At 35.4% G+C, this 15617-nt stretch overlaps 3 protein-coding genes across 4 annotated transcripts in view; 2 read left to right on the forward strand and 1 right to left on the reverse strand.

The window, feature by feature from the left end:
• Positions 1-7717, forward strand: part of LOC134794186 (blood vessel epicardial substance-like) — a 90304-nt gene extending 82587 nt beyond the window's left edge. Inside the window, exon 6 of one of the 2 annotated variants that reach the window (XM_063765922.1) lies at positions 4451-7717. In XM_063765922.1, coding sequence (XP_063621992.1) covers positions 4451-4515 — 65 coding nt within the window. In that variant the 3' untranslated portion in view covers positions 4516-7717. Of the gene's footprint in view, positions 1-21; positions 200-4450 lie in introns of those variants that run through there. The other variant, XM_063765923.1, reaches the window with a different exon arrangement.
• Positions 7718-9346: 1629 nt separating this feature from the next.
• On the reverse strand, positions 9347-10615 carry LOC134794188 (dnaJ homolog subfamily C member 25 homolog). Its single transcript, XM_063765925.1, has one exon. It carries the CDS (start codon positions 10528-10530, stop codon positions 9511-9513), a length of 1020 nt encoding a protein of 339 aa, XP_063621995.1. The 5' UTR covers positions 10531-10615; the 3' UTR covers positions 9347-9510.
• A 413-nt stretch (positions 10616-11028) lies between these two features.
• LOC134794180 (DALR anticodon-binding domain-containing protein 3) lies at positions 11029-15483 on the forward strand. Its single transcript, XM_063765910.1, has 5 exons — positions 11029-11726; positions 12172-12359; positions 13387-13520; positions 14242-14412; positions 15363-15483. The coding sequence occupies exons 1-5, from the start codon at positions 11098-11100 to the stop codon at positions 15480-15482; spliced, it is 1242 nt and encodes a 413-aa protein (XP_063621980.1). The 5' UTR covers positions 11029-11097; the 3' UTR covers position 15483.
• Positions 15484-15617: the final 134 nt, after the last annotated feature.

The raw sequence follows: 15617 nt of genomic DNA on the forward strand, positions 1-15617 counted from the left end.
GTTGTTGTTGTGGCGCGGCAGGCGAGCACGCGCCGCTGCTGCCCGCGCCGCACAGCTGCTGAGCATCGAACCCTCAACCGTCCCTCTCCCTCCCACTCATTATTTGCTTATGGTTACTTGGCGTTCCTCCCTCTCGCACTAACCATCTAATTTGCTTGACGATACGTCGGCGATAAACGCCACAGTACACTGGTACCGTCGACATTGTTAACTGATAAATCTGGAATCTTATTACAATGAGGATAAGGTTGTGTTTCTCTCGCGAAAAAATCCACAGATTATAAATATAGAACACAATAACTCTGTAGTCTGTGGTTTATCTCTATGGATTTGGTATCGCCATCTGCATGGTGTGTTTACCTTCATTATTAGTGTACCCCACAAAACTTTGTTCGCGGTACACTTATGGGATCACTTCGGTCTTGCAAATCAGTTAAATTTGTTTTTTTCTTGCGAGTGCCTAAGAGGGGCCAGATTCTATGTAAATTCGTCCATTTTTTATTTATTCGTTATTTTTTGTATAATGCTTGAAAATAACGGTCTGTTTACATCAATTATGATTAAGCACATTTAACTGCAAATAATACCTTATATATTTTTCGATGTTTTCGTTTATTTCGAACTCAATAAGAAAGAGTAGTTTTTATGTCACTGCATATTTTATTTTAACGTAACCATATTACTACACGTACACATATACATATAGATATTTTTTTCTATATTATAATTATAACTATAGAGCCTAGATATTGTATCTGTATAGGTATTTCTGTTTGCGTATTTTTAGACACATATATCTACGAGTACTTATATGTACCTAATGTTTATTATGAAAAGTGTGATAATGTACCTAACCATGACATTTAACATGAATCTTTTTAGCTAACGTATGTACACATATTTCAAATATGCTACTTTTATATGTCGCATGTAGATGTCCGTATTAACGAACTAGTCATGTGTTTTCCATTATTATATTTTATATTTACTAACTAACATACTTGGTTTCCATTCACTGTTAAAACAAAATTTAAATTATCTGTCTGAATAAAATCATATTAAATATTTTTATCAATTACTATGTGAGATGTTAGAATGTCCTTTGTCTGGGTCAAAATCTTCACCTACATTGAAGTATTTTTAAAACCAAAGGACATTATAAAATATCACGTAGTCTATAACTTCACTTTACATTGTGAACTTACTTATTTGTATAAGCAAATATATATTGTTAAAGTTCACTACGAATATATAATTTAAATTTTGTTTGCGAATGGATTCTTGAACTTAACATGGTCTAATAAAACATGGTCTTCCATTCCCAGAGTGACACGCGATTACGTCACAATAACATTGCCACTTTATTTCAACATAACATGTTACATGGGTACATTATACCTATGGTTAATAAGTTAAAATATTTCTTTATAATTTTATAATTTTCATTTATATGTATTTTAGCTTAAATTTTACAATAACACGTCATTTTTAATTACTCGTTAGCAATATCTTCCGATTCACGAAAGAAATTTCAGACTTTCGGGTAATTCTGTTTATACTACTGGCAACACAGGATAGCGCTGTGGATATTTGACAATTCGGATCTAGATAACTTCATGCCCTGACCGTCATCCTTGTCGAACGCGTGTTAATTGTTATTTCCTTCTCGCTCAGTGTCATCAGTCGCAGTGTTTTCCAAACTTTTCACGTCGTAAGCTTGGTAATTAATGTGTAACTGTGAATTAGTTTTTTAAACGTTTGTCTTGTATAGATAAATAAAGTTTAATTTAATACATTAGATTTGTTTTATTTTACTATGTTTCTACATAAATAACTTAAAATTAATGCCGTTAAAATAATTTTCACCGTTGGTTAAAATTCTCCCACATTTCAAAGTTTGAGAACCTGTAAACAGCATGATGACGTAGGCGCGTGTCAGTTAGGTCATACGCGAATCTCGGAATGGAGTACCAGGCGGAGTATATTATTATACCATGGAACTTAATATATTTAGAGAATGCATGCGATTAAGTATATTTAGAAGATGCTTACACGTATATAATGCTAGTATCTATCTCTTTATATAACTACTTTTAACGTTAACTATTATTGTAGTGTTTTTGAGAATTAAATATTTTTTATAAAATAAGGTCACTTTTTGCAGCTAGGAAATAGATACCAGCAACATATTTGGGCTGTAGGTACCTACTTAGGTATTACAGAATGCTTTAATGGTATAGTTGTTACCCCTTAAAATAAGCAATACTTCATAGTTTATGTAAGAAAATATGAGCTTATAAACAATGATCCTTATCGTCCCATCCTTTAAGTCCAAAATCCCTGAGCATGTTTGGAAGATCAACATTCGGAGGTAATTTTTTTGTTTCATTATTTTCTCACCCTAACTCACTATTATTTATATTGGCTTTAAATTCAAGTGTGTTCAAAACTAGTTTACTTTTTTCTATGTCACTCACAAAACTGGCAACACATTTAGAATATTGCTCGTTAAAAAAAAGTTATTATTCATTCTATTTTCAAAATTTAACGAGTTGGAATCATAGAGCCACAAACTCATCATTCAACATCCGCATTCATTTGAAACGCTTACACTGCGTAACTGTTTTATTAACGCGTTCAGTTAAATTCAGCCTTACGTTTGTAAATGTAGTAAAATAACAAAATAATTTCACATTTGAAACACATACATATCAATCACGCGTACACTAATATCATCATCTAGTCACGAATGTACACTTAAAGCGGGTGGTCAAGCTCCTTTTTTATTTACCAATTCGAATTGAAACATATCACCAAGCAAGATTGGTGATCATAGAAGAATAGAGAAAGCGGTCCGAAGAGAGCATCAAACCCAGGAACTGTGTCTCGCTTACACATGTTTCCTTAAATTAGAGAGACATTGACATATTTCAAATAACGTCTTTTCCCGTAACAAAACGAGATAACATTTTGTATGTAGTTTGAGTCCTCTTTCGGTCGGTTTTTTTGGTCGTAGACAACCGTCCGCAATATATAATATACATAGTCTGTCAAAAAAGAGTAGAAATTAAAAAGTGTCAATACTGTAGTGTCGTCCCGTTTTCTTATATATTGCAACAATCATCCGTCAGGGATGCAGTGGCCATTGATGATTGATCTGAAAGGGACGACACTACAGTATGGGGTATTATACTGTATTTAAAATATATTATTTTACACCGTGCATGAAATAAAGCACCAGATAATTATTAGAAAAACACAGATAGGAGTTATTATTAAACACAAGTTCTATTTAATAAATCGGATATAAATATAAAAAGTAGGTGAGTTGACCGTGACGTCACGATGTAATGTTTCATATAAATTCCATATTAGCAAATCGTTTTGACAGTTCTAAAAAAGTAACTGATTTGACTAGTAGGAAAATACCCTAGGCACTTTTTAATTTCTACTCTTTTTTGTCAGACTATAACAGTCTTTACATGCGAATCCACACGCCGCTCCGGTGTGCGAGCGGGACATCGCTATACACGTGCATACCGCTGTCACACATTAGAACGGCATGCGATTTCGTGTGATAATCGTATATACGTTCGTATCGATATTTAAAGTTGGTCAAGCAGATCTTGTCAGTAGAAAAAGGCGGCAAATTTGAAAAATGTAGGCGCGAAGGGATATCGTCTCATAGAAAATTTGAATTTCGCGCCTTTTTCTACTGACAAGATTTGTTTGACCATCTATACCACAAACGTCAGACTGAATAATTCAATTGAGGTTGGTATTTGCACAGTTGCACACGGCACAAGCACTGGCGGTGTGGTTAGTAACACGCATGTTTTGTCTGTGTGACTGTTGGCTGGTGAGCTTTTGGGTTTATGTTACTTTAGACAGGTGTAACTAACAATGGAAACTGAAGAATATTAATACGGCCATCTGAGCTGTTTGTCAGAAAAAATACTTTAATACTTTTTGTGAGAAAATTTTACTTTGATGGTAGCGTGGCTATAACATTTGTATAATAAATAGCTCGTGTTGTTTCACATTACTGTGTACAACTGACAAGTATGGCGAATATATTTTAGATTCAGAGACAAAAAAATCTCTTTTTTTATTGACAATGTTAACGATTGGTTTTCTTTCATTTGGTCCGATCAGTTGTCTGTAGTTGTAGTCCATTCTTCAAGTGGTTAAATAACGTCAGTTGTCTCATTTTCATAAAATAGTGAAAAAATCGCGTGGAAACCTTGAATCTAAACTCTCGTATATACCTGCGGAAACAGACGTAGAAAGGAAGAGCAACGGACTACAATGTAAACGGTCCCCATATTGAACCGAGTTAGAGTTTTGTAAGATGTCCGAACGTCGCTTAACCCCTCTTCCTACCGTTCGATCATCTGAAATATTTTCCACTATCCCCGTGCGGAATAATCTAGAATTGTTATGTCCACAGCGAGCGACCCCAACGCGTGGCGCCTCGGCCGCATCGAGGAGACGGAGCACGAGACGCCCGTGTGAGGCCGGGGCGGGCGCGCGCGTGGCCCGCCCGGGCGACGCCGCCGCTAATGTCCACCTTATTGTCTACCCCACAGAGTTCTAACTCGGACGATCGATTATGAAACTATGGAGACCTCGGTTTTGACGAAGTGGAAGTTCGCTTTCGCTGTTTTAATGGGTGTAAATAATTTTGGATGTGAATATGGTGAAGGTCTAGTCGATATGAGTACCGCAAGATATTGTTCTCTGGCGCTAGGTTTGTCTCGATAATAAGAAGAGGTTCTTCGGAGATTGGCAGCTTTTCCGAGATATGTGAGCTAAACGAAGTCAAATCTACGCTATAAGGGTGGTATTCCATCTATCAAATATCTTTGTCAAAGTCAAAAAAAAAGTCAAAAAAAGTCAAAGTGTTTTTATTTGTGAGTATATGTCAAACTGATTACAGTGGCGGTAAATAAATACTTGTAGCACTATACCCTGCCTGATGGCGTACAAAAACTTGAATTATTTCCTTACATACTAACATGCGAAATAAATTTACATATCTATATATATATATACCTAGTCATTATTAATATTAAAGTCATATCAAATCAGAACCATTAAAATTATACAGCAAAAATTCAGAAATAGTGTAAAAACAATTATCAATTAAAAATGTCAGTAGTTTGTGCTTAAACTGATTTATGGGTAACATTCTGAATGGGACAGGCAATTTGTTATAAATCTTACTAGCTAAGCAGAACACACTTTTGCGCATTAGTGCAGTTTTTGCGGAAACAGGAAAGAGATTCTGAGGATACCTGGAATCTCTAGCAAATACCTCAGAGACCGTCCTGAATAGTGTTGGGTTTGTTTTGATGTACATCGCAATCTCAAAAATGTAGAGGCACGGCAAAGTAAGAATTTTCAGTTCTTTAAAATGTGGCACACAGCTATCTGTTAGGTGAAGCCCTCGAATCGCTTTCACGCATTTCTTCTGTGCCATAAAGACGGCTTCCCTGTTAACTGAGTTACCCCAATAAATGATTCCATAGCGTAAGCTAGAGCCAACGAAACTGTGATAAGCCATCATCACAGCCTCTGTACTGACTTGCTTGGAAAGCTTGTACAAAGCGAAAGCATATTTATTTAATTTTTTACAAACGGTCTCAGTATGAGCTGTCCAATTTAAATGATTGTCAATCTGGACTCCTAAAAAACTTGTGTTGCTTACTGATTCTATAACTGTTCCTTCATAATTGCAATCAATGGGTCTCATTACTTTTCTTTGATAAAAATGCATTATTTTTGTTTTATTTAGATTTATTGTTAAATTATTGTTCTTGAGCCATTCAATTATAGTATGTAAAGTGTAATTAATTTCATATTCATAGTCTCTATCATCTTTGCAATCAATTACTACTGTGCTGTCGTCGGCGTAGAGTACCATTGGGTACTTAATGTGTCGAGGAAGGTCATTAATATACAGCAAGAATAAAAGCGGACCTAGCACGCTTCCCTGCGGCACTCCATACACTAAATCTCGTTTATCAGACCTGTAACAGACCTGTCTTTGTGATTTAAGACATATCTGTGACAGTTCAGTGTACTGCTCTCTACCACTTAAATACGATTTCATGAGATTCAATACATTGCCACGAATGCCATAGGCACTGAGCTTCTTGAGTAGGATTGAATGATCGACGTAGTCGAATGCCTTTGTCATGTCCATATATATAGCACATACTTGCTCTCCTTCATCCATTTTTACTACAATGGGATGTAATAAATGAAATATGGCCATATTAATGGTTTTTTGCTTGCGGAAGCCTTTTTGCTCTGATGCAAACAGATTATGTTTTTCTAGAAAACCGTATATTGCTTCATAAATAACTTTCTCAAAGATTTTAGAGAAGACTGTGGCAAGGGCAATAGGTCTATAGTTCGCTAGGTTCTTTTTATCGCCCTTTTTGTGGAGGGGCTTTACAATTGTTATCTTAAGTTTATCAGGATAGATTCCTTGAGAAATACTTATATTTAATATGTGACTTAATGGATATGCAATAATATGTGATACATGTTTAACTACTTTGGTGCAAATTTCATCGTAACCTACACTACTCTCTCTTGTCTCACAATTTTGCTTAATGAGAGAGTGAGACGCAATGACATTAGAGAGGTGGAATAGGTATCACCCTACGAAACTCATATTTTACGGGACACAAGTTTTTCTTTACGATCTTGGAAAAATAAGTGAAATTATAGCGATGCAAACTACGTACTTTAGCACATTTCTAGCAGAAAGGAAGTCGCAATAAGTTAGATTAAATGAAACTAATGATATTATTTACATGGGGATAGATGTAGAAACGCTGTAAAGACATGTTACATAGCGCCATAATAATATTTTGCGGTAGTGTCAATAGCCTTAGTTAAGGCAGCTAGTGATAAAGCGGTGTAAAGTGATATGTGCGCTATGGCTTGAGTAGTAAGGTCGGAATTTGAATAAGATTGCTAATGTGGTATTATTTTATATTTATGATTCAATGTAATTTGGTTTTGTTACTTTGCAGCTACGGTAATCTGTGATTATAATGCAATTATTTGTAAATTTTATTATGATTGATTGAAAATTATTTCAGTATTGTATCACCTTGAAAAGGCTTTGGTTTTGCGTCCATTATATTATGAATTATAATTATTATCTCATTATTAAGCACAAATAACTTGATTCCCATTAGATTATTCAATAATTTGAAAGATTGTGAAAGGGCGTAGAGGTGGGTTACTTTACTTGGTAAATTTCCAACTGATAAAACTCTGAAAAATATATCTGCTCTGTTTTATTGTTTTTCTATGTTAGGCATTAAATAGTTAAGCCTATCAGGGCTAAACAGGATATTATTTTATACAAGCTAGGTGTTGCATACGAAACCTCAATGAGTTATAGGCACATTTTGTTTCTTTTTTTGGAAGGGCTGGATGTGTTAAGAACAGGATAGCAAAAAAATTAGACACTTGCAAAGACTAGAATTTACAGTTACATATATGTAATGGATATGGAGATAGACTTGTTGTCCCAAAATAAAACTGAAGTAAATAGATTTGATCAACATTTTGTATTAAATAGCTCGTATGATAGAGTAAAATGTAAAAATAATGTGTGTTTAATCAAAATGAATTGATTACCTGTAAACGGTGGAAGTCACATTTAGTTAGATGCCTATTTACAATTAATAACTATAACTAAACATCATAATAAGACTAAATAGTAGGGTTCATTACTAAACCTCCTAAAGCCCAGCCATACAAATGCAAAACCCAAAATTTGCCAATGAAATTTGAACCTGTAGTGCAGGTAATAGGGCTGACTTTTATTTGTTTGAATATTTAATGAAACAAAAGAAATGCAACTCTGTTCCAATTGAATATGGTTTAAATTTCATCGAACTGAAGAATTACTATAGGTAGGACCTTGGGCCTTAGGAGGTTGACCTGCAATATTTTTAGAAATACATAAGTCCAGTAGGTATCAAACGAATACTGCGAGAGAAGTACAAGTTGAATTGCATAATCTTCATATTCAAAGTTGAAAAATTAACTTATAACTGTACAGAATATACATATAAAACTATCACACCATATTGAATGTACAAATAATACTTTATTGCCTAAAAATGCACCAGAAATTTGAACATTATAGATATCAAGTAAGATTTTTTTTTAATGCAGGGAGTAATTGTTAAACCAAAGTATTGAAATGGTGCCCTATTCTTGTACAGACTATAGAACTGTGTTGTATATTCGATGTTGGAAATTGTAAGCAATAGATTTTGATGTAAATTATATTTATAACATTCCATAATTTCCTTTTGCAAATGTGTAAAATGTTAGGAATAATATTTGTCGTGTAATCAAGACTATTTAGACCTATACATTAAGCTAGAGAATGCTTTGAAGCGCAGTGGCGTAGCTAGGCGTGTACGAAGTGGGCCGTCCCCCACGGGGGGGCCACGCGCGAGGCCCCTTCGGGCACAGTGAAACAAAAGGGCCACGCACATGCGATTTCGCTCCGGCTAGATTAGTTCACGCTACGCCACTGTTGAAGAGCTGTTGACAGAATATTGATTATCTGGACGTTTACACTGAAATATTATAGCAAACAAATTACATATTGATGTTGCATACTAAAATAATTATCACAAATGCACTGCCAATGCAATTAATAATATAAAACTGATTTTAAATGACTTGAGATCAAGTTATCAGACTTGCAGAACATGTAAGTGATACTGTGAGATAATAATTCATAAATTAAGGATCTCATGTTTATAATATCCGCAAGGTTGTTCTGTAAAGCCCAAATGCTACAGTAAATTTTTCATAATAAACAAGTGTTTAGTGCATTGGGTTAACTTCGAAATTGGGGTAATTTCGAAACTGGCAAATATCTATAGGTACAACCAGGAGCACTTCAGTTCATACTTTAGCAACACTTTACTTGCTGTTGATACAGATGGAAGTGCTTCTAGTTTTAGTAGATATTTGCCATTTTCACAATTACCCCGCTATCAAAGTTATCCGAATACACTTTAATCTAATAATTTGCTGGTACAAAATACTGAAATATTACTGATAGAAAGTCTTCAATGTAATTGTTTGGGACTTATCGAATGATCTTGTGAATCTATTACTTGCCTTGATATAAGATGTTTGTTGTACTTGTATAAAATGAGCGCCTGATGTGGGGTTAGAATGCCTTAACGAATTGCCATGTGTGATGAATGTAAATTATGAATGTAATTATGTACCTATTATTATAATTGAATCAATGTAGTTCATGTTGAGACAGATAAATAAAAGTAACTACTTGTATAACTTATGTTTTATTTTTAAAATAGATTTAAATGCATTAACCGTAACTCTCCAAAGGATGTCACAAACATATAATATGTATAAATAAATAAGACAGTACAAAAGTGATTTTGGTTGAAAAGACCCTAGAGTTAACATAAATATCACAACATAATTTCATCAAGAGTCATCAAAAGTCATTCGTCCCACCCCGTGTGACTTGATGTATCTCCGATACTGTTTGTATTTGTTATTTTCGGCTAAAGCCTTCTTGGCTTCTTCATCTTTTATTGCCTTCCAAGCTACATAGTTGTCTTTAATCCACAACTCTTCATCAAGATACTCTTCCTTCTCGCTATCTTCTAATGAGTCAAACTGGTGCTGACCTAGCTTCATATACTTCCTAATTAGATATAATTTCTCCTGCTCTTCATATGGCTGCCTTAAAATGGTAAACTTCCAAAACCACCTCATGTACCAATAAATATAATAAGAAATAGTGTAAGGCAGTATTATTAGCTGCACCCAGAGAATGTCTGTGATTTCTGGCTTTGCATAGGCTCCTTTAATGTCCATGTTCTCTTCAATAACTCTGCGTATGATTCTATCTTGCTCCTCCTTTTGCTCCGTCTTGCTTTTTCTATTCCCTTTACTCTTTGAGTTTAGTTCCTTCGTTTCTTCTTTGGCAATTTCTAGAGCTTTATTTCTATACTTTGGCACAGTCATAAAATACTTAATAGCCGTGTCGTACTTTGACCAGGCACTGTAGTACTGGATTACCGATATAATTGAGATAGTGACAGCAATCACAATGCGAACATCGACTTTAGGTGCCATGCGCCGCCGGTAGTACCTGTAGTAATGGGCGTAGTACTCCTGAGGGTTGTCAAGCATGTAATCGTAGTCGGTCCTTTCTTCGTCATCTCGAAGTATCTCGTATGCGGTCGCGATTTGCTTGAACTTCTCTTCTGCAACTTTCTTAGCCTCCGGATCTCTGTGCATGTCCGGATGGTATTTCCTCGCCAGCTGGCGGTATGCCTTTCCGATTTCATTTTTTGTCACGTCTCTGTTGACCCCTAAGACTTCGTAACAGTTTTCTTTTCCACAATAAATACCTTCCAGCAGGTGATCGGCGGACGAGACCGTGGCGACGTGCCATGACAGAAAGATGAAAAACAAATAATGTAAGTACTTCGTCATTGTATTAAAGCATAATCTTGAGTCGGAATTGTAAAGATTATCGTCGATATTAATAAACGTGCTGTAAAAAGCCTGCGAGACTGCAGCTGGACTGCATTTGATTTGACAGCTAGCGAAAATGTTAACGTCAGTTGCGACGTCAGCTAATTTTCGTTTAGAAACTTTTGAGATGCGTCGAAACAAAATTGTAATAATCTTTCAATAATTTATTAAATTTGGTGGTTCATTTTCGAGTAGCGGTGGAGTAGCACTACTTGTATCTTCGAGCAACACCGGCTTCCGACACATCGGAAGGGAGGGGCCAAAGCGATATCTCACCGTACAAATCTTTCTGCCATTTTTCTTGGGGGGAAAGGTGCACACAGTCGCACTTCTCACACACTTACATACAAAATCCAATCTTATTATATTCTTTGAGTGAATTGAAGTGTTTACATTCGTCGTGTATGCCCGGCTTTAATCCAAACTGTCACTGTCGCGTCAACGTCACGTCACAAACGTCACAAAAGCGTGTTCGCTAGAGATAGTGATTTTTTACTAAACAAAATAAAACAAATTTCACAAAGAATGATAGAAAACGTTGCAGACACATTTACCGATAGCGTTTTTTTGTTTCTAACTGGAGAAATCAGAGACGGGCAAGGATTGTTAATAAAAAGACATTCTGAAAGTTTAGACCTACACGGCGACTTCAGCTTTCCAAATAAAGTGAAATCCTGGCACGGATATATTGATGCTTCAAAGGCGAAAGGAAATGATAGCTTGATGCAGTGCATCGGAAAATCAACAGAAGAATTCGTTCGTGAATCACAAAATTGGTTCCTACAAGTAAACAAAGTTAAAGAACATAAAGACCGGATTCACTTATTTGTCGACCGCACAAAGTCTATTCGTATAGGATTAACAGAAGCCTTAAATGTTAACGCCACGGTTATCAAAAGATTAAATGAAACACTTGATTCAGTTACGTGTGATCCACTTTGTAATGATGATAGCTTGACGACCCTCCGTTTACGAAATCTAAGCAGAACTATACAGAATCTTTGTACTCTATGCAAGAATAAGACGCCCATATTTGTAAGCTCAAAATCGTCCCGTATTTGCCCTGATGGTAGTAGAATGGTGCTGTGTGGGGCTGTTGTTAATGCTAAAACAGGCAGCAAGGAAAGATCTGTTGATGGCAATGAATTTATAAGGTGAGTGTGTCAATTTAATAGAGCCAATTTCATTGTGGTAAAAACTAAATGATGATTATGAATTATGAAAAAAATATGAATTAAATAAAGTTTATACTAAGTATAAAAGATAGGAAGATAAGGCTTTAATCATGGTCATGTCTTATTGTTGAACATCTTTCATTTCTTATACCATAGTCTATCCTAACTTCCAGTATTCATTATGATTACAGTTAATAATGGTATTTGACCATGTAAATTTGGTTTAGTGAGCTACCAAAATTCAGCCAAGGTTAACTCACTGTTAAGACAGTCTTAGCATGGATAAATATGTGCTAAACAATCTTGATGTGTCTTTTAATTAAAACAGGTTTTTAAAATAAGTCACGGCAAATATGTAACAATTATGAAATATACGATACAATCCCAGTTTCATCATATTCACATTTTTATCATTTGTTTCCAGGCTCCGGCAAGATGAGATGACACTAATTGCTCAACACAAGTATGGGGTGAGGGTGTCCACAGACTCAAAATGGAGAGAGTTCATAGCTAATCTTGGGGAATCAGCTGCCGTGTTTGAATTGCTTCAGACCAAACCTAGTAGCGCAGTCAAAATCAATTGCGACTGTTCTTCAACAGGGTCAAGTAAAGGTAAGTGTAGGACTCAAATTGTATCAACATTTGTCACTAAATCTTAACTCCCTGATATAATGGAAAAGTGGTTATTAGTATAATTAAAATTGTATAAAAAGAGGTCCTATTAGTATATCTCATTTGTTAATAAATTCATTTTGTATACATAGTGTTTCATATATTATGTTGTGTTTTATGTCTATGCTAAGCCACCTGCCAAGTTCTATACACCATGTTTTTTTTGATTTCCGTTAATTTCAAGGGTGCATTCCTGAGCTTAAATCAAGTAACTTTCTCAAAGACACTGATGTTCTAATTAAGTCCATTTCGGAGATAATCCATAATTTATTTTTTTCCTATAAGGCCTCTACAAGCGTGTACACTTGCCTTAGGGCCGGCTTACATATTGGTTAGTGTTTAGAATGAGTTCATACATTTGCTACTAAACTTAAGTACAATCTCGGTCGATTGATGTACGAAATGACATTGATATGTCACAGATTTCAATTGTTTGGTTGAGTTAAATGTAATGCCCGTGTTACAACAACGCTATATGCTACATTTAATTACTTTTTAAACAAAAATAAAAAACAAAAAAGAAAACAAAAAAAAATTTTTTTTTTGAAAATTAACTATGCCATTTAGTTCTTATAAACGTACTAAACTATACCCCGAAGTTAACGGAATTCAATAAAAACACGGTGTATAACATATGAATCATATGATGTGGTCATACTTACATTCATCAAGAATGTTTCCACAGAAGACCAGGTATCCAAAAGATACTTTGATACCAAGCTGAGTCAAAACCTTTTCTGTCACATTATAAAGTGTTTTTATATGTCATATATCAGTTAAGTTGTTTTTGTTTAAACATCCAGAATATTTTTTTTACCTTATCATCAATCTCATCTCTAAATTACAAGACTGGACCTTTGGACTGCATCACTGCATGGTTCTTTGACAGAATTCTTCTGTGTTCATGCTCTTATATTATATCTTAGTGCCGATATTTTTAATAACCTCATCTGTCACTTGTTTTCAGGAGCTGCTTTCATACTGTACAACTGCGCGAGGCTGGAGACTATTGTGCGGACATTTAATGAGAAAGTTGATGACGGAACTTATCCTCCTATATCAGACTTTGAGCATACGGATTTCAGTTTACTCACACAGGAAGTAATGATTGTTTTATAATTTATTTTCATGTGTATCCGTATTATAATCTTGCTAATTTAGTCATCTAAATTTATCATATTTGTAAAGTTAATGTCAAATGACCTGATGGTATGAAGAGTTGCATCCCTGTGATGTTATTTACTGTGGAATATCTAACTTTTTGACCAAATATTTAACTTGGGATAGTTTTAGTGGGTAGGCAGAAACTAACTGGTCATTTAGTCTAAGCCCAAGCATAATACACTTTTCTGCCTATCCAATTCAAAATCACATTGCAAGTTCAAAAACTCGTACTTACTTGGTTGGCGCGATGACCCAAAATGAGTCTTGGCCTCCGACACAAGAGCACGCTGCTCCGCCCTGTCCTGCGCTGAGCACGGATTCACGCCAGCTTTCACTGACGCCGAGCTCACGGAGATCTATCTCCACTCTATCCGCCCGCCAATACTTAGGTTGACCTACAGGACGGCGTCCAGTCGGTCGACCCAAATATGCTCTATTTACCGCGCGATCCTCTCCCATCCTTTTGAGGTGGCCAAGCCAGCGGAAACGATGAACTCTCTTTTTTTGAATTTCCAAACGATAGTAACACAGTAATTTATTGCGATAACAAACCACGAAGTGAATTCCTGGCATTAGACTAACCATTGTAATGGGTGCGAACTAACAAACTAATATTTTTTCCCTTTGTCAATTCTATTTAATTAATTTATGATTTCAGGATGAATGGAGCTTAATATTCAACTTCGTAATGGGGTTCCCATCTCTCATAAACAAATCCATGGATGTAGGGGAAACTACATGCGAATTCCGTCCACACCAGATCTGCAGCTTTTTATGCTCTATGGTCAGAGTGTTCAGCCAATACTACAGGAGAATTAGGATACTAACAGTATGTTGATCTATGTACTTTGGATATTAGGGTCAATGTGGGGAAATTCGGCATATAACATTTTTGGTTGGGAAGACCGTCATAGGCAAGAACTATTAAGGAAGAAGCATTACGTATGTCGCTCAGACACAGTCAGAAAAGAAGAGCTTCGCACCTTCTGCTCTACCAACCTTCTGTAAGTGGTGTAGGTATGTGTAAAAAAACGCATGAATTAGATGCGACGAAAGAGCATGTACCTGATAGATGGTCTTCTCCACATTTAATTTATATAAAAACTTATTTTTATCGAGTGCATTGTTACAACAGGTTAAATCCGTCGGACATTGATTTAATTTGCTATTCATTATTAGTGATCATACTGATCATCCAAAAAATGGTTAAAACAAACATGGGGCTAATCATACAAACGGTTTCTAGTTAAGGTGTTCTGTGCTGGACCATTAATATGTACAATATGTTTTTTTTTGGTTTTATCCCTTGTATACAATTAACCCTTTAAACGTCAACGACGCCTAAAGTCGCCTAGGGCACACAATAAATTTAGTTTGTAGTTGGCGTATTATAGTCCTACAAGAAATTGTAGAAAATTATTGGGGGCGCCACTTCCTACGTATTTGTCACATTTTTGACCTAAAATGCTTAAACATGGCAACAATTTAGTATGGATTTTTTAGTTCCTTTTTATTTAATTTCTACAATTTTATGTCGCACTATACAAACGTAACATGTATTGAAATAATGGCGTCCAATGTTCTTAATTTCAATGTAACAGCCGTTATAAATGTATGATGCACTTGTATGTACTTAATTTATGATCACTAGGTTATCTTATAGAAATCCTATTGATTTTGTGTCTTATGGGAAGTATACTAGATTCCTCTTAGAGAGAGTTCCTCATTAAGAACCTTTCTGAATGTTTAATAATAATCCCGAATACTTCTTTGTTACAGGAGCCAAGAAAGCATCTGTTGCCAGTATTGTACGCCAGAATCCACATGTTAAAAATATTGAACGAGACCCTCAAGATATGCTTGAAAATATTGAATATTAAAAGTGTTACGCAAATGTAAATCTGTTGCCTTTTATTGACGCCCCATAAGTCCGTAGCCATTGTACCGGTGAAATTATAATTTTAAATTATTTTATTGTAACCGTCCCCTTTGTCCAAAAGCTGTATGCTGCTAATGAGTCTAAACTGCTTAGAA

This window comes from Cydia splendana, chromosome 10, assembly GCF_910591565.1.
Source record: "Cydia splendana chromosome 10, ilCydSple1.2, whole genome shotgun sequence".
Taxonomy (NCBI): domain Eukaryota; kingdom Metazoa; phylum Arthropoda; class Insecta; order Lepidoptera; family Tortricidae; genus Cydia; species Cydia splendana.